Genomic DNA, 24,498 nt, shown 5'->3' on the forward strand with positions numbered 1-24,498 from the left:
TGATCGTCACTCAACGCCCTGACTTTTCTATTCTTCATATATTTGTTGCCTTTCTCCCTCTTTAAGCTACCTCTTGAGAGTTACTTTGTGAATTTTCATTTCACAAAAAGAACTTATTCAAGCCTATAACTAAGCAGTTAAAGTTTAAAGGAAATGTTGCCCATTCTCTTAGGTGATCTAACCTGTTTTATGTTTAGTCTGCGTGACCAAGGTAGTTAAGCTCATGAAGAACATAAATTGTACCTTTGTAAGTGATGCAATCTGCTTTTCCAATTAGTGTTTAAACTACAAACTCCACAGGTCAAAGTCGCCCTTGCTAGACTGATCTGTGCTATGTTGCCCTGAAGTTAATACCTCTTGTGATGACTGTAACACTAGATTTCACCTCTTTAGACGTATAATTAAGTGAATGCAGATCTCTTTTAGAAAACTTCCAAGACTCCAAGACAATCACCGTTTTCATATCTCAAAGGGCAAAAGTAACTATGAAGGTCCCCAGTATGATGGTAAAGAGGTGACACAAGTGCAATCATATAATACGAAAGAAAAGGAAAATGACAAATGTTGGAGGGGATGTGGGAAAATTGAGACACTGTTGGTGAAGTTGTGAACTGATTTAACCATTCTGGAGAACAATTTGGAACTATTCCCAAAGCACTTTAACATTGTACATATCCTTTGACCCAGAAATCTCACTACTACTAGGTTTGTGTCCCAAAGAGATAAAAAAAAAGGAAAAGGATAGCTACAAACAAAAGTTTTTATAGCCATTCTTTTTATGGTGGTAAAGAATTGGAAATTGAGGGGATGCTAACCAGCTGGGGAATGGCTGAGAGAATTTTGATATATAATTATGATGGAATACCACTGTGCTATAAGAAATGACAAGCAGGATAGAATCAGAAAAAAAAAACCAGGAAAGACTTGAATGAATTAATGCAAAGTGAAATGCATAGGACCAGGAGAATTTTGTATATAGTAACAGCAATATTTCACAATGATCAATTGTCAATGACTTGATTATTCTCAGCATTATAATGAAAGGGAAAGAACATGACGTGTGTAACAATGGAAAAATGTTCTAAATCAATTAATTAAATAAAAAATTTCAAATTAAAGAAAGGTTACTTTATTACAAAAAGAAAATGTTTTTTTAGTAATAATATATTATTAATTGATTGTCAACTCCAAGAGGCAGGAAGGGAGAGAAGGCAGACAACAAGAATCATGTAACCATGGGGGAAAAAATTGAATTAAAATTAAAAAATAAAAAAAAGAAGTGTGGAGGTATAACAGCAGCAACACTAACAGACTAGGCATCAGAAGGTTCACTAGGTTCTTTCCTTCTTTAATAAAGCCCAGCCATGAACATTCTTAAAGGAGGAAGTTGTAATGAAATAATTGAGATGGTGGCAATTCCAAGGACTCTTAGAATTGTTTGGGAGCTAACTGCAGCTTTCTTATGTTGCATATCTTCTAGTTGTTCTATTTTCCTACCAGTGGATTCTCCACTTTACCACATCTTTTATTATCATGCAAAACACACTTTCATATTGGTTATTGTTGTGAGAGCACACTCATATGTAACCAAAACCCCAAATGAAACCATAAATACACTGATGGGAAAGAAGCTATGCTTTGATCTGCATCCATCCCATTCCAACGATTCTTTCTCTGGAGGTGGATAGCTTTCACCTTCATAAGTCTTTCAGGACTGTCCCAGATCATTGCATTGCTGAGAGTAGCTAAGTTTTCACAGTTGATCATTGTATAATATCGCTGATACTGTGTACAATATTCTCCCAGTTCTGCTTATTTCAATCTGCATTAGTTCATGTAAATCTTTCCAGCTGAAATCATCCTGCTTATCCTTTCTTATAGCACAATAGTATTCCATCACCAACATGTACCACAGTTTGTTCAGCCATTCCCTAATTGATGGACATCCCCTCGTTTTCCAATTTTTTGCCACTACAAATAAATATTTTTGTACAAGTAGGTCCTTTCCCTTTTTTTTATTATCTCTTTGAGATATAGACCCAATAGTACCACATATCTTTTAAGCAAATATTGGATAACTATTTGTTGGGGAAGTGTTAGAGGGGACTCAGAAATGAATTGAACTAGATTAATTTAAGGGTTGCGTCAAACTCTAGGGAACCATGATATTATATGATGGTATAAATTCTGAGCTCTGACCCTGTATGTAACTCATAGTCTGGGAAAGAATAAAGAGAAAGAAGACTGAATGGAGCTTGTTGGGAGTTGTGATAGAGGGCATGTGCATGTGCGTGTGCGTGTGTGTGTGTGTGTGTGTGTGTGTGTGTGTGTGCGTGTGTGCGCGTGTGTGCACTTTTCTACCTCCCTGCCAAAAGCCTTCTCATTGTGAAGATGCTTCCACTCTGCTGTTCTCTTTTCTGATTGGTGATTCCCTGGCTTGGATCACCATTTCTTTTTTTTTAACCCTTATCTTCCATCCTAGAATCAATATTATGTATTGATTCCAAGGCAGAAGAGTAATAAGGGCTAGGCAATGGGGCTTATGTGACTTGCCCAGGGTCATACAGCTAGGAATTATCTAAGGCCAGATTTGAACCCAAGTTTACCATCATTTTTTTGAGATGCCCAGGTCATACTCCCAGCTCCACTCCTCACTCTAAAGACTTCTGCACCATCCTGCCTACAGTCTTGCTGGTATCTTCTTCCACCCCTGCTTTGTAGTTCCTTTTAATGTGTTATCTTCTCCCATTAGAATGCCAGATCCTATAGGATAAAGAGCGGCTACTTTGCTTGTATTTGTATCCCCAATGCCTACTCTAGACTAAGTACTTAAAAAACGTTAATTTGTCGGTGAAAGTGTAAATATGTGAAACAATTGTATGAGTATGTTTGTGCATGGAAGGAAAAAGTGGAATAAAAAAATAAGAAGGAAATACATAAGAAAATCCATCTTTTTTTTTCCATTTTGGGGGAAGTTACCAAGGACTGTATGAAAACAATTTCAGGATATTTCTTTATTACAGGATTGTCTCTAATGTGTCCATAACACTTAAAAGGAAGAACTATAAGAAACGTAATGTCGGACTCACAGTACAAATTTCAGATATATACATGGTATAGAAAGAAACAAAAGATATTTCATGAGACTCATACAAGACAGTATTCTTTCCAAAAATATTACCTTGACAGCGGGCCTGGTGCTGATGGAGGGGTCATTCCATAGTCTTCATATCTCTGGGGGGGAAGGAAAGGAGAAAAAAGAAGATAAGACACATCTTTATGCTTGTTATTAAGTGACAAGAGTAAACATCACCAGCTGAGCTTGGCAGATTTTTGCTTTCAGGGGTTTGAGGGTCCCTCAAAATCTTATTTTGCCATTGCTATATGGTCCTGCCAGAGAGTGCTGCTGAGTGCTCCAGTCATACAGGTCAAAGGATCAAGCTTCAAAGGTGAATGTAGCTAATTATGGCAGAGGTTAGAACCAAATGTCTCAATCTTTTCTTTTTTTTTTTAAATCATAAATCTAACTTTATGCTAACAGCTGAATATTAAACACCATATTTAAAGACAATAAGTAAAACAAAGGCTAAATCAGTTAACTCACAGGCATAAACTGATGCTTCTCACTATCCTTCTCAACTAACTTAATCCAATCAATATAGACAGAATTGGATTAGGTGGTTAAGTCAGTCTGAGTCATAAGGTAACTCCGAAGGTATTTTTAGAGTCAGTTATCTTTCAAAACTTGTAGTAACACAGTGCTAGGATTTCAGAGACTTCAAGCCCAACTACTGTCAAAAATCCTTGCAGGTTCCCACAGTGCCTGGCCGTGTGCTCCCTGATATGCATCCTCTTTTTTTACTTATTGGTTGTTAGGATTCCAAAGCTTGAACTCCATCTCTAGGGGGCTACTGTTATTGCCAATGAGAAGAGTAAGACCAGATAAACCTGAACCCTCATCACTGAAGCTTTGTAGACAAATCAGAAAAACACCCAGGTTATCCAGAGTTTGTGGTGTTTTCTGAAAGCTCTTTGCCTGGATAACAATCATTCTTTCTCATTAGGGGAACCAGATCTCTTTTAACTTATCCTTATGCTTTAAGACCTGGAAGGCTGGACACCTAAGTAGCATAGTGGATAGAGCACCAGGTCTGGTGACAGCAGGTTCTGGGTTCAAATTTGACCTCAGAAACTTCCTAGTTGTGTGACCCTGAGCAAGTCATTACACCCTGATTATATAGCCCTTGCCACTCTTCTGCCTTAGAATTGATACTAAGGGTTAAAAAAAAAAAAGACATTGAAAGCTTTATATAGAGGCAGAGTCAACTAATAACTCTGAGTCGCCTTTGACCATAAATAAGACCACATATGCAGAGGGAGAAGGAATTTTAGAGTCCAATCTCCCTGTTGGAACTGTGAACTGATAGAACCATTCAGGAGACCAATATGGAACCCAAAGGGTCATAAAATTATGCATACCTTTTAACCCAGCAATACCACTATTGGGTCTGTATCCCAAAGAGATTAGAGGTAGGGGGAAAGGGTATGCTTGTATAAAAATATTTTAGTAGCATTTTTTTTATAGTGGCAAAGAATTGGAAAATGAGGGAGTGTTCCTTCAATTAGGGAATGACTAAGTACATTGTGGCATAGGGTTGTAATGGGATACTATTGCAACATAAGAAATGATGTACAGGATGAATTTAGAAAAACTTGGAAGGACTTATAAGAACTGACACAAAGTGAAGTGAGCAGAACCAGGAGAACAAAGTATCAAGTAACAGAAATATTACATGATAAGGACTAAACTATTGTCAGCAAAACAAAGTTCTAAGATAACCTTAAGGGGGAAAGAAGCCATACATTCCAAAATATTTGTAGCATTTCTTTGTGTGGCAAAAATTAGAAATTGAGAGGATGCCTGTCAATTGGGGTTAAACAAACTATGGTATATGATTGTGATGGAATACTACTATGCCACAAAAAATGATGAGCAGATTTTTTTAAAACTTGGAAATAATTACATAAGATAATGAACAGTGAAATGAGTAGGACCAGGAGAACATCATACAGTCACAGAATTAATGTTGGAAGAATGAACTGTGAATTACAGAAAGTGAATAGAAAGGCGAAACATGAAAGATTTAATTTATATTTCTGTGTTAGTCTCCTGATATCTTCTGTGATATGGGGGTAGAGGAGAAGGGCTGGGCCACTTGTGGATGGGATTTATTACACAGACATGAAAAATATTTTTTTTGTGATTTGTGATTTCATTTGTATACAATCTTCTTTTTCTTTGTATGTAGAAATGCTTCTTTGGCTTGGCTTTGTAAAATTTGGAATTAAAAAGTTATTACTATTTTTAAAAAAAGAGAACCCCAAGGGACTCATGATGTTAAAAATGCAATTCATAGCTGAAGAAGGAACTGCTGGAATTTGAGGGAGATCAAAGCATGCTATCTTTCACTTTTGAGTTTTTTTATTGTATATGTGATATGTGTCTTCTGTTACTGCATGAAGAATATGCAAACCTGTATTGCATAAAAAAGCATTTGTATAACCTATATCAGACCATTTACCATTGGGGAGGGAAGGAGAGAATATGAATTGCAAAAAAATGTCAAAAATTCCTTCTACATGTAACTGAAAAAAAGTTCTTTAAAAAACAGCTTCTGAATGCATATGGAAAAAGTCAATAAACTTTTACTAAGAGCCTACTTTAAAATAAAGATTACAGAGAGCATCATTGTATCAGAAGCATAACAAAGGCACTGCACAGCTAATTTTTTTCCTTTTCACAGGTCCCTTTGCCTATGTATCTTTCTGGATGGGAAGTAGAATGGTTACTCCAATCTGTCAAAAAAAATTTTAATGATTAGGTCCTAAAATTTGTAAATCAAGATGTACTTCACACCTCCCTGGAAACTAGACCTTTGATTACATTCTCTATTTTTAGTACATGTGATGTCAAAGCAAGCACTATTGCATTCTCTAAATTCTCTAAAAACTAGGGATCCTGAGAACTGATTTATAAAAGGGCTTGTGTCCTTTCTACAGAACCTGGTTTTGAACACGTTCATTTTAAAGTAAGCACAGATTCATTATTTGCATCAATAGGGACTGTAAACCTTAAAATTTCTTAGACTTATGAATGTTGGAAATTTCATACTTGAAAAAATTTCCTACTGATAGTAAGAACTCTATTGGAATGTGAAACTCCTTGGCATGGGAGGATCCTTCTCCTCCCTACTTAAGACTACTTTAGGACAGAAACCTTTTGCTAAACAATGGAAAGGGCTTTGACCTATGCTTAAGCATAGAACAGGAAGTTCTTTGAGTCATGATTGATTTTAGAATTGATACAATAGAGATACTTGGAATGACAGAACCAGGTCTTGGAAACTACAATCTCCACCCTACTCAGAGTAACAGGATTTAGAAAGGGCTGCAGCAAAGATCAAGATTTAATTATTTGAGAATATGACCTTCAACAGACATGTGCAAAGGGGGCAGACCTCTGGGTGGTCCTGGGTTAAGCTAGAGCCACCATTGGCACAGGGGAGACATCGACAGTGATTGGTAGATGTGAGAACTGAGGGGAGGGAACTTAAATTGTTGGCTTAAAGATACCGGGGTCTGGGGCTCTGGAGGAGGTCTGAGAGGAGAGAGGTCCTGGGGGAGAGCTGCTGGAAAGGTCTTGAAGGAGGCTGTGGAAGGAGAACTCAGGAGGAGTCAGGAGGAGAATTCTCTGAAAACATTTCTTGAAAGGAGGCTCTCTTGAAGGTGGAGCTTGAGGTCGGCATGAGAAGCCTTACCTAGAGAGATCTTGGGTGAGTGATAAAACCAACTGACTGATTTATCTCTTAGGACTGAGGTCTAGGCCTTATTGGCTTGAGGCCCTTCATTCTTATTCCTTTCTTACTTTCTCTCTTTTTCTATTGATTAATCAGTATATTATAAATTAAATTTCTCTATAAAACTCAGTTGGCTTGGGCATATTCATAAATTGGGAATATATTCCCTGGCGACCATCTTATATTTATATAAAACCAAGACACAGTAGAAAACATATTTTAGCGGTCGTAATTGTTATATATTTCCCTTGCTCCCAAACATTTTAATTATCACAGTTTATGGCTCCCACTCTCTTATCTACAACTATTTAATACTCAAAACTATTTTAAATCTAACAGGACCCAGATATATATATATATATATACATATATATATACAGATATATATATATATATATATATATATATATATATATATACATATTAAAGGCTTTCAAAAAGAGATTTTAAAAGTCGCTTCAGCATACCAGATGAGAATTGGATCTGAAGACAAAGGAGCTGGTTTTGAGTCTTGGTACAACTACTTATTACCAGTATGACTAAGGGAAAGTCAATCTCTAGATTTCAGGTAAATTGATGGAACCAGACTATACTGTCACTAAAGAATCATCCTGGGATAGAGGAAAGAACATTGACTCTGGAGTCAAAGGCCCTGGGTTCAAATCCTGCCTTTGTCATTTACTGTCTGTGTGATTTTAGGCAAAATCCTGTTTCTTCAACTGCAAAATTGAATGAATTGGTTTATTGGCCTTTGAGGCCTTCCAATTCTAGATCTATGATCAGATAGCTCCAAAACTATGATCCTAAAAGAAAGAAAAAATGAGGAAAATACATGATACATAGCTAAAACAACTCTAATCTGTCCCATTTAAAGAATATACTGACAAACAAAAAATGAAGAAATGATAAAAAATAGAATATTTCCCCATTATAATAAGTATTAATAATTACAATAATTTAACCTATAAGTTTAAACCATGGAAATGAACTGCCATAGTAAAGAAAAATATCTGAAGTAGAAAGATAAGGTGACGAAGGGCAATACCGGCTTAAAATACAAGTCATTTATAAAATCTTAAAGAGAAGGGTGGTAAATTATACAGCAGTGAGAAACAGTTTCAAAAAAGCTTGACAACGGACCCACATATGCCAAGTGTAAACCTTAAAATTTCTTAGACTTATAAATGTTGGAAATTTCACCATTGGGAAATTTCATACTTGAAAAATTTCCTATTGATAGTGGGTCTTGGCCATTGGAATGTGAACCCCATTGGCATGGGAGGTTCTTCCTCCTCCCTTCTTAAGAGTACTTTAGGACAGAAACCTTTTGCTGAACAATGGAAAGGACTTTGACCTATGCTTAAGCACAGAACAGGAATTTCTTTGAGTCATGATTGATTTTAGAATTGATACAATAGAGATACTTGGAATGACAGAATCAGGTCTTGGAAAATACAATTTCCACCCCACTCAGTACTAACAGGATTTAGGAAGGGCTGCAGCATAGATCAAAATTTAATTATTTGAGAATATGACCTCCAACAGACATGTGCAAAGCCACAGACCTCTGGGCGGTCCTGGGTTAAGCTAGAGCCACCATTGGCACAGGGAAAATGATGGACAGTGATTGGTAGATGTGAGAACTGAGGGGAGGGAACTTTGGATGGTTTCCTTAAAGATAGAGGGGTCTGAAGCTGGTGGGGGGTTGGAGAGTTTGGCGGAGTGGTTGGAGAGGTGCTCTGAGAAGCTTGCTCTGAAGGAAACTGAAGGTGGGGGCCCCGGAGACTGTTTCTCCATTTTGGTCACGTGAGTAATAGGGACTGATCTCCTTTCTTTGCCCAGCTGTCTAAGGGCTTGGGCCTTTTGGCCCAGCCTAAACAGAAGGGGCATTTAAGCCCTATTCTCCTCTCTCTCTCTCTCTCTCTCTCTCTCTCCCTCTCTCTCTCTCTCTCTCTCTCTAATTCCTTTCTTCCTCCTGTTTGTAATTAAACTCTATAAAAGGTTGACGGCTGACTTGAGTTTTCATTTGGGAATTACATGGCTGAATTCCTTGGCGACCTTAAATTAATATATATCAGTCTTTTAAAGTGATTTCCTTGTCACACAAGTCATCATTTGGGCATTTAACAATGCAACTGGATGAACAAATAGGCAAAGGATAGAAAAGATGTACAAAGATTTTTGTAACAAAACACTGCATTTTGACTCTATTATCATAGTCACAGATGTATTAATAGACAAAGAGGAAAAGACAACAAAGAAAGCAAAGATGAGACAGGCAGCTAGAATAGACCAAGTATATACAAAGAAGGATTATACTGGGACAACAATTAAGGGCATGATGGGACTGATTCTCTAGTTATCGGGGGTGGGGGGGAGAAAGACACTGAACATATGTAAAAAATAATAGACCTTATTACTACCAAAAATATGACCAAGAGAATATAACTTTGGATCATATACCTATTTCCCCATCTATATAAAATTTGTAGAACAGTCTACAAATACATTGAAGATATACTTACTTGGCCAACCAACAAGCATGTACTGAAAGACCTACTATATGCCAGACAGAATGCTAGGTGCTGTGGATATGAATATAAAGAATGGAGCAATCTCTTCTCTCGAGGAGCATACATTCTAACAGGGAAGACATTCTAACAAGGAAGACCTATTTAAGTGTATACAGAATAAATATAAGAGTATCAGGAGGGAACAGGCAGATTTTCACAAGTAATACAAAGTAGATCACATCACTGTGATCATACAATTGGCTAAAAGAGGTCAAGAATACAAGATTCCTCTGTACCTACCTCTGATTATTTTTTCTATTAAAAAAGCATTTGATTTGACAAAAGAAAACCTCGAATTACAGGTTCTTCACAACAAAGTGTCTACTGGCAAAATGATATAACATATATAACAAGATATAAAAACAGAGGTTGGAGAATCCTCTGATCATTAAGACATCAATAAGACATAAACACAGGGAGTTGGAGTCACCAAAATTCAGTCTAAGTCAAAAAGAGATTCCTTATAGATGATGAGGTCTTCCAGATTCATCTTTTTGAAAAGGACATAGGAGGGGTCAGCGAGGTGGCTCACCAAATTGAGAGTCAGACGTTAAGATGTGAAGGTCCTGGGTTCAAATTTGACCTCAGATATTTCCTAGCTGTGTTACCCTGGACAAGGCATTGCTCAGCCCTTACCACTCTTCTGCCTTAGAACCAATGCATAACACTGATTCTAAGGCAGGAGATAAGGGTTGTTGTTGTTTTAAGAGACAGAAAAGGACATTTCACTGATTGCATCAAAGTTTATAACCTTATAAAGTTTCCTCAGTGATATCCATAATAACTCAAAAGAATTGGGTCTTGGATGAAGACTGACTAATGTCTTGACTTGATGAACTTGATGATGAACTAATGAACTTGACAATAATGTCAAGTTCAAATAGAAATGCAGTCATATAGTGACTTAGAAAAACCACAAATTAACATTATCTATGTTGTACTATATTTGTATTTATTTGTTAAACATTTCCCAATTCTATTTTAATTTGGTTCTGGCTACACTTGGGAGCTTAGTTGAAGAGATAATCTAATATGAAATGGAGAGGTTCAAGGTAGGCAGAAGACAATTGTAACATATGACAAACAAGGACTCAGAAAGGAGAAGTGGTGAAAAGGATGTCATCAAAGAAATCTATGATTAGAAAAAAGATGAAATCATCAAGTGGCAAGATTAAAGGACTCTAGACTCTATGCTTCACCAGTGTCTTCAGGATGTCAAGAAAACCTCAGAGACAAAAAGGACAAAAGTCAAAAAGGAGCATAGGCGTGGATGTGTTGTGATTTGCATCACAGAAGGGAATAATCTCATCAATGAAAACACAGATTCATTGGAGATACTTTATCTGATGTTGGAGTGACAAGATACAAGGTTCTCAGGCATAATTCTCCAGTGTGGATCCTGGTAGAGTCTGGGTTCAGAGGATTATGGGATCATGGATCTAGAGCTGGAAAGGATTCAGAGTGTAGTGCCCCTGGTAAAACTCCTCTAATTCATACCTGAAGGTTGGATGCCTTGGGATGTCAAGATACCTTGTGGGTTCTCACTTCTAAAACCACAATTCACAAGTCTTCAGCAATACTTATAGTTTTCAATAATAAGCCAGAGTACACAATTTTTGTTCAGTCATGTCTGACTCTTGGTGATCCCATGGACCATAGCACACCAGGTCTTCTATCCTCCACTATCTCTCAAAGAGGGTCCAAGTTCATGTTCATTGTTTCCGTGACACTCTATCTCAGCCTCTGCTGCCCACTTCTCTTTGTGCTTTCAATCTTTCCCAACATCAAGGTCTTTTTCATTGAGTTCTGTCCTCTCATTCTGTGGCCAAGTTTCAACTTCAGTACACAATTAGCATAAAGCAAAAACATTTATTGAAGTGGCATAGTGAGAAAAGTAGCAACAAAACTCCTCTTCTTCATAGACCTAAGGAACACTATCCCACAAATATATCAGTGGGGAGAGTGGCCACGCAGAGAGGTCACACATATGTAGGGAACATCTGTGACCAGGACTCATGTGAAGAGGGTATACATAGGGGTCCAAGGCCTGATCCAAATGACTAATCAAGCACTACCATTGCAGAAAACTAGGGGTTGCTCTTTTGCTGTAGTCTCTAGGAAACAAGCCATCTTTCTTGGTTTCCTACCATTTCAGTTGTAAATAACTACATTCAGAATCTTTTCCTAGTATTAATATCAACAAATTCAGCTTACTAAGAGTTAAACAGTTTGGGGGCAGAATCAATTAGTTTTACCAAATATCACTTATTATCTACCTTTTTAGTCCATATTTCCTTCAGTTCCAAATATAGCTAATTCTTTGTTAGAGGAATATTATGAGGCACAGAAAAATGGACAAGAGAACCCACATAGGATGTTTCCTATCTCAAATATTCCTTTGTGACTCAGCTTTAATTATTAACTTGAATTCAGATCCTCTAACATAATTTTGTTATTTCAGGTCAGGATAATATCAGTAGTCTTGTGACAAAATTTCTGCTTGCAAATTTCTTTTTTTTAAACCCTTACCTTCTTCCTTAGAATCAATACTAAGTACTCATTCCAAGGCAGAAAAGAAGTAAGAGTTAAGAGACTTGCCCAGGGTGGCATAGCTAGGGAGTATCTGATGCTGGATTTGAATCCAGGACTTACCATCTCTGGGCCTGGCCTTTTATCTACTGTGTCACTTAGCTGTCTCTCTACTAATAATTTTGAAACCTCCATGAGCAGGTACTGGACCACGAATTGCTTGCTGTCTTCCTCGTCTTTCTATAACTTGGCTAATTTGAAAATGCTAACAAGACCACCACAAAAAAAATGTTGTTTTCTCTGCTGGGCATGTGTTCCTAATTTCTAGCCATGTGTCAGCTGAGAGAAAAAAGAGGGCGATTATAGCGATCTCGGTATCACTGCACTCAAAGTACAAATGTCCTCCGGACTAATCTTTTCTTAATCACAGGTTTTCTATCCATTTTGCTTTTTTTGTAGGAGGAATTAATCCTTTCAACTATCACCTTTCTGGTTTCCTTTAATGAATTTAATAGGAAGCTTCAAAGCAAGAACCATCATTTTACTTATTAGCAACCTACAACTTTTACTATATGCATCTGACAGACGTTTGGTTTAGCTACTGACAAGAGAAATATCAGAGAAACACAACGAGGAGAATTCATCAAAACTTAACCATGCTGAACATTTTAAAAAGATTAACTCAACAACAACTTAAAATGGTTTAATCATACTTTACAAGGCAAGTGCTGAAATCCAAGTCAAAGTGACTGACAGTGAATGATATTTCCTCTGCACCATGGGGAGCATGTACTATATTTGACAGGAATTTCAAGGAATTCAGTGTTTACATCATCATTTTCGGGGGAGCCAGAAGGCATCTTATAAGTCATCTCCTCTAACCCTATAAACAGCTATACTGGAATATATGTGTTTTGCCAGGAAAAGATGAATTTTAAAATAAATTCTTCTATGAAACAATTTTTAAAAAACATTTAAATTTAAATATTGTGATTCTGGGAAAGTTTGATAAGGGGTAAAATTCAGTGAAATTTTAAAAAATGTAAACTCATTGTCCTTTATTTCACTTTTGTCACACTGGGCTTTGTGGCCAATGTCTTTTCTCAAGGGTATTAATAGAGAATTGATTCTTTTCTTCTAAATACTACTTATGTACTTCTAATGATACAAGAAGCCAATAAAAGACTAAAAAAAAAGGCATAATTATACTCTCCATTAGTGAAATGATAAGGCATAAAGAATGGATGATATTTAGAGTCCTTTCCAAGGATCTGAAGGATTGGATTGAATGACACGATGGACAGAATATAGGACCTGGAGTCAAAAAGATCTGAGTTCAAATCTAACCTGGGACACTTACTATCTGTGTGATTTATCATTTAACCTCTCTCTGTCCCTTTTCTTATCTGTAAAGTGAGGACAAGTTTCCACCTCCCAGGATTGATAAGAGGGAAAAAATGAAATAATATTTGTAAAGCACTTTGCAAACCTCAAAGTGCTATTTAAGTGTTCTAATTATCATTGCCATTGTCATCATTGTTATTGCCTAATTCTTCACAATAAAAGGAGCAGGTTTGAGCGGAGGATAGATTCACCAATTTCTAACATTATCTAAAAGAGATGGGCTTGGGTGAAAATGGCTGAAAGAAGATTTGTTCATGAACCACTTTAAGGATTCTGACAAATCCCTTGCCTGATACTAACATAAAACTCTTTCCAGAGAAGTTCACTTTATTCACAGAAATGGAAACATGATCTGTCAAATTGAATGACTCAATATTTGTACAACTGACAGTTCTGGTTAATAGCAATGATGTGTGAACAGAGACAAACAGTAACCAAAGCTCATTTGTGAACAGAAGACACCTTGAAATTCCAATTTCTGTGGTTTTATTGTATTCACTGAGAACAAAGGCTGGGTTTTTCCCCAAGTAGCAAACAGAAACTTTCAAGACACTCTATATAAACCCTTCCAGTGCTTTTAGGTGAAACCAGATATACCCAATGTTTCCATTTTTCTGTGGGATCAAACAGATAAGATAAAGCTCCAACCTGATGTTGCAAATAGTTTCTTTCTTTCTTTTTTTTTTAACCTTACCTTCCATCTTAGAATCAATGCTGTGTATTGGTTCCGAGGCAGAGCAGTATGATGAGGATTAGGTGACTTGCCCAGGGTCACACAGCTAAGAAGTATCTGAGGTCAAATTTGAACCTAAGACCTTCTGAGAAGTCTCTAGGGCTGGCTCTCAATTCACTGAGCCACCTAGTTGCCCCCTTAAATAGTTTAAGAGACATTTGGAATTTTTTCTACCATATTCTATAACCATACAACTGATTTCCCCATATTTAACCAAAAGGATAACTTGAAAGGAATTTGGTGAACAAAGCTACATATAATTTTGTTTTAAAACTGCTCTTTTATGTTGAAGTGTGTTAAAAGGGTTCAAGAGGGAAAAGGCATAAGCGACTTTGAAAAAAGCCCATTTGCCATGATACTAGATTTATATATATATATATGTATATATATATATACATATATATATATATAAAAGACCCCCCAACATCCCTCAGAAACAAATGTTGGGAGTCTTTTCAGTTTCCTGAAGGCAATCCAGCTTGCTCTCTTCCTTCTAACTCTAGTCCTAGTTAATTGTTGATATGTATTGCCTGTTCCATACATACATACAAAAGGATAAGCTCTATAGACTGATGGTGAAGTGATAGAAAAATGTCTGCAGATCTTTTCTATTTTTCTTCTGTCAGTTGTAGAATTCATTCAATTTTAATCATTAAAGCCTTTGGAACAACTTTGTTTAACTGGATCTCTTGCCAAGCTGTCTTTAAGCTATTTTTGACCTCCATTGTTTCTCTCAGCATTTTGAGTTGATGCTAATCAACCATCAGCCTTCTTGGTAAAATTTTGCAAACAAGTTTATAGTTCTAATCTAGTTGCTACGGCAACCTTTGGCTGCCATTTCTCTCTTTTTGGCATCTAAGTCAAACCCAGACTGATCAAGGTACTTTTTAAAGCTTTTTTGTCTTGTTAAGGCAACTTATTTATAAGCTAAACTTCTGTTTAAATTGTGATTTGTTCAAATGTCATTTTTGTTATCCATTGCCAATTTTCATTACTGATTACTTGTTTAGTTCAAGATTGAGATGTTTTCATTTTATCATATCTCTTCTCCATTACTATTCTTTTTTACAGCTTTTTATAAATTCTGACCTCACATCTGGCATGTTCCTGGTCTGATTGTGCACAGACAAATGATCTAAGGATCAATAAATAGTTTTTCTTCTCTGTTAAAATGTAACCGATTTCAGTTTTGTGATGTTATTTGGTACATGCAATGTCCAGTGACTATTAACTATTCTCTCAAAAAAACCTGATGATGTAAAGATGAAGGTTTCTGTTCAGTCTTTGACATGTCCCATGTAGTTCTTTTCTTGCCTTTTCTTTTTTTTTTAATGCTTACCTTTATTGGTTCCAAAGCAGAAGAATGGTAAGGATAGACAACTGAGGTCAAGTGACTTACCCAGGATCACACAGCTAGGAGGTATCTGAGGCCATATTTGAACCTAGGGCTTCTCATTCTTAGCCTTGGCTCTCTATCCACTGAGACATCTAGTTCCCCCTTTCTGATATGTTTTTCACCATTCTTGCTTATTTCCACTTTCACGTTGAAGTCATTAATTAGGAAATCACAGCATTTGAGAACTGGAAGAGAACTTGGCAATGACTTAGTCCAACCCATATACTCAAGGAACTACAGCAATCAGGACAAATGGTTGTCCAGACTTTTTGAAGCCTATCAAGGAGGGCCACCCATCATTTCTAGAGAAAATCTATTTTACTTCTCTACAGCTCTAAATATTAAAGTTGTTTTTTTTCCCCTGGCATCAAGCCTATATTCTTCTCTTTGCATTTTCCACTCTGTATTCCTGGTTCTTCCTTATGTATCCAAATGCTACAAATCTAATCCATGTTCTGCATTACAACCCTCCAGATAAAGAGAGCTATCCTGCCCCCATGTCTCTAGCTACCAATTCTTCTCTACTCTCCAAGTTAAAGATCCCCAAGTTTCTTCGAAGTATAGGCTAATTTGTTTTGGATTGTCTTATCTGGTCCTAGCTGTTTTTATTTTCACAGCGGTACTTCTGCTATACCTATCAGGCCAATTACTTCTTAATGAATCATAAAATTCTAGAGTTGGGAAAGATTTGGTGGAGCCCAAACCTTTCTATTCACAGACAAGAAGACTCGACGCCCATTCTTTTTAGTCAAAGTGGAATGTCAGGGAGGCATGTTAGCTATGGTTGCCATTTTCCTAAAGGGGGAAGAGATAAGTCACAAGATAAACCAAAACCAAAACCAAACCTAACAAGCTACTTTCATTTCTTTTTGTATGATCATGGAGGAAAAAAATAACTGGAACTCAAATTCCTTTTGGGTGAACTAAATAGAGAAGAAATTAGCCTAATAGCTAAGTCAGTCAATGATCACTTATTAAGCTCCTACTGTGTGCCATGGACTGTGCTAAGTGAGAAGGCTTACTGAGCCCTCAGCACTTTCTGTTAGAGTGAAATCTGGGGCATGATAAAGCGACAAACAGAAGATAAGAACTGAAATTTATATAGTACAATAAGATTGCAAAGCACTTCAGATACATTAGTTATCTCATCCTCACAACTACTGTATGAAGATAAATGTGACAGGTATTATTATCCTCATTTTACAGATGAGGAGACTTCAAGTTGAATGATGTAAATGACATGTCCAAGGTCACACAGGGAGGATTTGAAACCAGGTGTCTTCAGACTCCTAGCCAGCATCCTTGCCTTTAAACCACTGTTTGTCAAACTCAAATAGGAATAGATCCCTGCAGGTGGCATATGGCTGTAGAAAATTATACCCAGCTGCAAGTTTGGTATCTTTGCTCTGCACCATGGGTAGAAGTGAACATGAACTAGTGAGCCATGGGTAAGGTTCAAAGACTAGAACAGAAAGAAAATGGAAGGTTTTCCTTTAGGCAGAGCAAAGTAAAGCCAAGATCAAGTTGAATGCCAATGGATCATTGTAAATCTTTGTAGAAGGTACGACCAGCTGGAGTCCAGTGTTCTTTATCTATAATCTTGTCCTACAGCATTTTTTCTTTAGATATCTACAACATGGGTAGTGACTGGGTATCCATTTAGTATTTATATTCCTTAAAAAGGTTTTGTTGCTTTATTCAAAAAAGTAATATTGACTTCACCAAATGTTTTGTCTATCCTGTGGCAACTATTCAACTATAGGAATAACAGTCATCCTTTAGAGAGAACCCCACAAATACACGCCACTTTTTGTATCTAAGCACCACAGCTAGATATGTTTAGTTACACATCGCTTAATCAGAATATGTATTAATATTTTTTAAAAATCTAATTCAATTATTAAATTGGGGTACAAATTAGAATTACTTCCATAGAGGCAATTATGTGGCTCAGTATGGAGACAGCCAGGCTTGGACACAAGAGGTTTTACATTCAACTGTGGCCTCAGGCACTTCCAAGCTGTGTGACCCTGGGCAAGTCACTTAACCCAAATGCCTAGACCTTACCACTCTTCTGCCCTGGAGATAATACTTAGTATTGATTCTAAAGCAGAAAGTAAAGGTTAAAAAAAAAAAGAATTACTACCACACATTTGTTACTGAGTCACACCTCTTAACTCAATCTTAAATCAGCAGAAAACAATGCAAGCATCCTGTTCTTCCTACATATCTTCCTTTTTTTTTTTTTAAACCCTTACCTTCCGTCTTAGAATCAATACTGTGTATTGGTTCCAAGGTAGAAGAGTGGTAAGGACTAGGCAATGGGGGTTAAGTGACTTGCCTAGAGTCACACAGTTAGGAAGTGTCTGAGGTCACATTTGAACCCAGAACCTCCCATCTCTAGATGTGGCTCTCCATCCACTGAGCCATCCCAGCTGCATCCCTCTAACCGCCCCCCCACACACACACACACATGTCTTCTTGAGCAGAACAATCATGGCTCCACATTTATTTGTGTGATCGCAAGGAAGTCACCTAATTCCTTTAGCCTTCAGTTTCTTCATGGGGAAGATGAAAGAATTTGACTAGATATCAAGGTCTCTTCCTGCTCTAAATGGATAAGCTACTAATGGGCTGAATATATCTTTTTAATTTTTTTAAATTTATTTTTCAAAACTCTTACCTTCCATATTGGAATCAATACTGTGTATTGGTTCCAAGGCAGAAGAGCAGTAAGGGCGAGGCAATGGGGGTTAAGTGACTTGCCCAGGGTCACACAGCTGGGAAGTGTCAGAGTGTCAGTGGCCAGATTTGAACCTATCTCTAGGTTATCCCATCTCTAGGTCTGACTCTCAATCCACTGAGTCACCCAGCTGCCCCCTGAATATAAAACCAACACAAACCCCTGGGACTCATCTGGACCATCTGAAGCCAAGCCAGGGATTCTTCTGTTCAGCCCACGGGACAGGTGTTAAGGGCTGTGAGCAAAGATATTCATCTGCCCTTTTCCCAGGGCGTTATCACAGGCAAGTCACAGGGAGTTCACTTTTCTCTACACCAACTTTCTGCCTTGGTAACAAGTCTAAGACAGAGAGCAAGAGCGAGGCAAGTAGGGTTGTGAGTTGCCCAGGGTCACACAGCTAGGAGGAGTCTGAGGAGAGCCTGTTCAACTTTACTTATTTGTTTTTTAGAATATTTTTCCATGGTTCCACGATTCATATCCTCTCCCTCCCCCTCCCGAAGCCAACAAGCAATGTCCCTGGGTTATTCATGTGAGAAGTTGTTAAATGTTGATCGCTCTACATTATCTAGGTTTCTGGGGCCACCGAGTGTCCCCCCTTCCAGTGGGCAGGTAGCGTAATGAGGAGACATGACTAATTTGGGACAAATCCATCAGCTTGTATTCTTTTCCCCCTATATACAAAGAAGAATATCGCTTAACTCGTCTTCATTTCAGCATTGGTGTGAGAACCCAAGATGATGGCTTTATTAAAATCATAATAAAAATAACCTGAAAAAGTCTTGGGACCAAGGAGGACTTCCTCTAGCATTAAGAGGCTCTTTCATGTGAACAAAGAAAGGGGCAGATCTGATCCAAGCATCTTAAAATAAAACAAAAACCAGTGGCAGTCACTTCAACCCAACCATTCTGCCCAAAAGAGAATTTCAAAAGATCACACTCACGCTACACGCATTGCTGCTTGTCTGTGTGGGGCCATAGAAGGAACCCCATTGGGTGGCTCGCCGCTCTTCTTGGGCAGGGGTGCTGTTGATCTGTAGGCCTGATGGGACTCCAGGTGTGGCACCAGAAGAAGGCTGAACTGCTTGGCTACTGGGAGCCACCAGAGCAAAGGCATCATCCAAGAGGGAATGCATCGTCTGCCTTGCCTCTTCGATGGATGGCTTGGGCGGGATGTACTGGGAAGCAGGGAAGGGCAAGCCTGGATATTTCCCTAGGTCAGCGGAGGAAGGTGACTGAGGTTCTGCAGGCAAGTCAGGATCTGACTACAAAGACAGAAAAAAAGGAAAAGCACAATCAGACATGAATTTTTACTATACTGATTACAAAAATGCTAGGTCCATCTCTAAGCATCAGTTGAGACTTAAAAACAAAAAACAAAAAACACTAGAAAGAACTTTTACCAGGAATATGAGAACTAACAACAGCAGGCTATCCAGGGAGAATTTATAATTTATCAGAGGAAAGAGTGAAAACAAATACCCCACTACTTCAATAATTGGGGAGTTCAGGGGGCAGCTGGGTAGCTCAGTGGATTGAGAGCCAGGCCTAGAGATGGGAAGTCCTAGGTTCGAATCTGACCTCAGGCACTTCCCAGTTGTGTGACCCTGGGCAAGTCACTTGACCCCCATTGCCTAGTCCTTACCACTCTTCTGCCTTAGAACCAATATATGGTATTGAATCTAAGACGGAAGGTAAGGGTTTAAAAAAAATAAAAAAATAATTGGGGAGTTCACTTGTCTGGGAAACTCAGCTGAAATACAGTCTAGAATTGGCTTATAAAAAGGAAAAGAAGCCTCAAAATAGCCAGAGAGGATTTCACAAAGCCCAACCATTAAAGCTTTGCTCATAGTAACAATAATAATAATTGTAATCATAATACCAACAAAGTATCTATATATCACTTACTATGTGCCAGGCACTGTGCTAAGTGCTTTACAAATATTAACTCCTTTGATCCCCACAACACCCTTAGAAGCATGGCCTGTTATTTTCCTAATTTTACAGCTGAGGAAAGGAGGGTCCTTTTCAGGCCTCATTCAGAGTGTATTTACTCTTATTTTAGGTATAATTTTTATAGGTTTAGTTGTCTGGTTGCTGATCAGAAGCTATTAATTAGAAAGAATATAAATATTAGATTAAATATTGGATTAAAAATACAGAGCATCCCTTTTAGAGTAGTAGTAAAATCCCCTATATATCTGAGTAAAACTCCTGAGCGTATCCTTGAATTAGAGCACAATGTAAAACTGATATGGGGGCAGCTGGGTTGCTCAATGGATAGACAGTCAGGCCCAGAGATGGCAGATCCTAGGTTCAAATCTGACCTCAGACACTTCCAAGCTATGTGACCCTGGGCAAGTCACTTTACCCCATTGCCTAGCCCTTATAGCTCTTCTTCCTTGGAACCAACAGTTAGTATTAATTCTAAGATAGAAGGTAAGGGTTCAAAAGAAAGAAATAATACATCAACACTTCCTGGCTCTGTGACCCTGAGCAAGTCACTTAACTCCCATTGCTTAGCCTTTACTGCTCTAAGACAGAAGATAGGGGCTTAGAAACAAAAACTAAAGTCCAGAATGATGGCTTTTAGTCACTGGGAGTTAATTTGGGTTCAGCATACTTGTCCAAGAAAGCACAGAGATTTTCATTTTAAAAGTGCTTAATTTTTTCTAAGTTTGGCACTTAATGGAACAAAGTTTAGTTTCTTAAAAAATTCAGTCAGATAGAGCACTTCATTCCCCACTGATGCTAAAGAAATGAGGTGTTACCCTAATGTAAACATTACTAATATGGAAATGGGTCTTGATCAATGACACCCATAAAACCCAGTGGAATTACGTGTTGGCTATAGGAGGGGGGGTGGCTGGAGGGGAGGGAAAGAACATGAATTGTGTAACCATGGAAAAATATTCTAAATCAATTAATTAAATAAAAATTGTCAAATAAAAAATTACTTGATTACAAAAATGAATAATAAGGAAATAGGTTTTGAGTGATGATACATTATTAATTGCTTGTCAACTCCAAGAGGGAGGAAAGAAGAGGGAAGGGAGACAACTAATTAAGTAAGCAAGTAAGTAAATAAATATAAAAAAAGAAATGAGGTATTAGCATTCTATGTCACAGTCAGCTGTTCAGGGTGCTGATCACAGGAAGAGATACAGAAGCTTCCTTCTAGGATCCATCCTGGACGTCTAGTTTCCAATACTGGTGGAACTACCTACATTTTAGCCTAATGAATCAAAATTCAATGTCACTGCAATGGAAGCCTGTAAAATAATGCATTCTGCATAAAGACTTGGTAACCTCGTTCTCTCTACGGAGGGCAGGAAGGCAGAGAACAGAGGGAGAGGGCATTCGGGGAGATCTAGGAAGGTTCATTGGTCCTGGCATTCAGAGATTCGGTTGAACTAATAAGAACATGATGGACATGAGGCAAAAACCTTTTAAAAATGTTCCCGACTCCCTGTAAAGGCATACTAGGTTTGTACCAAGCAAAATTCTCTCTCCACTCACAGAAGGTAATCGTCCCCTTTGCTCTCAGTCTTACAGATGCATGTTACAACTTGGATGGCTCAGGGCACACTATCCCTATCATTAGTTTAACAATTCCAATCGAGAGACCTATTGATGACACGGTGTTGTGTTATCTCCATACACTTAAGGACAGTGCATTTATTTTAATTATAGTTTAGAAAGGCATGGAAATTATAGTACTTAATTCTTCTCAGAAGGAAAATATCCCTTACTTACCAGGAAGGTTATTTCTCAAAGATATGTATTATCTCTGGGAACTATTATAGCGGGAAGTGGTGCTCTTGGGATTTTTAGAAAGCTTCTGGAGAGAGGGAGAAGGGAAATCCTTCTAAGGTCTCCTTAGCGAATTCTGACAAGTCTGTAAAGCTAGAGATCATCAGATACTCAATGGGATCTTCTCTAGTTCTAAGTCCCATTTGAGGATCAAACAAAAAAAGCAAATGGAAGGGTAGGTTGTCTACTTCTAGCCCAATTAATCAGAGAAGGCCAAGACCAATGAATCCAAAGTAGACCACACAGAAATCCTTAATAAGCCCTTCAGCAATCTGGGAGGATGATTACAGTTTAGGATCATTGCATCAACAGTTGATATCTTGTAGGAAATCTGGTGACCAGTTAAAGAACATCCACTGGAGAGAGGAAGGAGGTGAAAGGGAATGTGCAACAGCTGCTAGGAATGAAGAACCTTTGGAAAAACGAGTAACTGAGATGCCTGCAGGCAAAACATTAAGAAGATGTCCAACCAGATGACTTGGTAGGCAGACCATTAGAGGAAGGGAGTAGAGTGAAGCTCAAGACCAAATTGAGTTCTTAGTAGAAAGAAGAACCTAATGATAGTGTCCAGAGTGCCAGGCCTGGAGTGAGGAAGTTGCTGTTCAGTTGTTTTTCAATCACGTCTGACTCTTTTGTGACTTTGGGATTTTCTTGTGTTATGAATGGTTTATGACTAGATTTATAAGCATTTATTAGTAAAGACAAAGAAAGAGAGAAATAGGTTTCAGTGTTCTAGTGTCCAAGCTGTTCCATGTCAGAGATGTCTCAGTGAGATAAGAGAGTAGAGAGAGACACCAGCCCAGGGAATGAGTTAGTTCAAGAACCTGGGTGTGGAGACAAACCGACAGAGACAGACAGACAGATAGACAGGGGAAGAGAGAGAGGAGAGGGACAAAGAGAGAAAGGAGAGAGGGGGAGAGAGAGGGAGAGAGAGGGAGAGAGAGAGTGAGAGAGAGAGAGCGCAAGAGCACTGTGCTGGCTTTTCAAAACTCTCCAGGGTCCTCCCAGCCCCAGATCATAGGCCAATGGCTTTCAAATGTCATGTGATGTTATGCCAGTGCCAGGATACTGTCGCTAGTGCTGGGATGCTGAGGGATGCCAGGGGATGCTGGGATGAACTGGATTAGAGGTTCCCTGAATATTTTATTTCACACATTTGGCACAGATACTGGAGTGGTTTGTCTTTTCCTTCTCTAGCTCATTTTACAGATGAGGAAACCAAGGGAAACAGGGTTAAATGACTTGCCCAAGGTCACACAGGTAGAAAGTATCCAAGACCATATTTGAATTCAGGAATATTCAACCACTCAGGCCTAGCACTCTATTCACTGTACCACCTAGATATTCTCAGGAAGAACTGAGTTCAAATCTGGCCTTAGATACTTAGTACTTATGTGATTCTGGGCAAATTACTTAACTTCATTAGCCTGAGTTTCTTCATCTGTAAATGAACTTGTGAAGGAAATGGCAAACTACTCCTGTACCTTTGCCAACAAAAGCCCAGATGGGATCAAGAAGAGTTAGCCATGACTGAAATGGCTGAACCACAGAAATTAGGTTTTCTTAAAGTGCAGTAAAATGAAGTTTCCTTATAGATTCTTACAAGGAAACATTCTTAAAAGCAGTTCCCACAACTAACCTGACAATGTCTGGGCTGTCACGTAAGAGAACAAAGGAACTCAAGCTTCCTCATAGCAGAAAAGAAGAATTCTTTGGGTCAGCTGAAAGGATTCTTTAGAATATTTGTACTGTCGACCACATAACAGATGCCAAAGAGCTACTGCTAGAGACAAATGTCTTTCCATTTTTCCTCATTGAAAATAGAAAGGGACTTCACCTCTAGACTGAAGGTGATCTTCTGAAGGAGGAAAAAAGGGAGAAAGGGACGAGAAGATAATATGAAGATCAGATATCACCCAGCAGAGGAATTTAGGGTGATTTCTGAGAAAAGTTTTGTCTGTTAGGGAGGGAAGGTCCTATAGGTCTTGTCAGGTGAAGTGTTTCAATTGGGGTCCTTTTTTGAGCAAAGGAAATTTAGGGTGAGTAATCAATGAGTCCTCATATTCAGAAGGAGTGAAAAGAGGAATGTTGATGAATGCCTTGATAGTTTAAACCTTGAGACCAAATTGGTTCAGATTTAGAATAAATTCCAATCATATAGGAAAATGCTACTTTGGTCGTGGCTTTTCCTGGCTAGAATTGGATAGGTCAACGAAAAAAACAGATGCTATGTTTTCTATACTAGAAGGCATGTCAAAGAAGGGGCTGTATTCCATCTCCTCATCACAGGGAGCAGAGATCCTCACTGGAAATTGAGACACACCAAAAAAACTTCCAAAAATTAAAAGACATCACAAGAAATGATAGTTGCTAATGGCTTAGGGATGAGTTCTTCTGTCTTCAGAGAACACAGTTTAGAATCTGCTGCAGTTAATTCTATCTAGAGAGAAAAA

The 24,498-nt window shown here is 38.1% G+C and overlaps 1 protein-coding gene across 5 annotated transcripts in view; it reads right to left on the reverse strand.

Moving 5' to 3' along the window:
- The window catches only part of KIAA1549 (KIAA1549 ortholog), a 181,215-nt gene that overhangs the window by 29,360 nt on the left and 127,357 nt on the right, over positions 1–24,498 (reverse strand). For all 5 annotated transcript variants that reach the window (XR_008912321.1, XR_008912320.1, XM_056799748.1 and 2 more), the window contains exons 16-17: positions 19,177–19,497; positions 3,182–3,234 (exon numbers count right to left, since the gene is read on the reverse strand). Coding sequence is in view for 3 of the 5 variants with exons in the window: in XM_056799748.1 (XP_056655726.1) it covers positions 3,182–3,234; positions 19,177–19,497 (374 nt within the window). In the remaining 2 variants the exon portion in view is untranslated. The remainder of the gene's footprint in view (positions 1–3,181; positions 3,235–19,176; positions 19,498–24,498) is intronic.

This window comes from Monodelphis domestica, chromosome 5 (genome assembly GCF_027887165.1).
Source record: "Monodelphis domestica isolate mMonDom1 chromosome 5, mMonDom1.pri, whole genome shotgun sequence".
NCBI lineage: Eukaryota > Metazoa > Chordata > Mammalia > Didelphimorphia > Didelphidae > Monodelphis > Monodelphis domestica.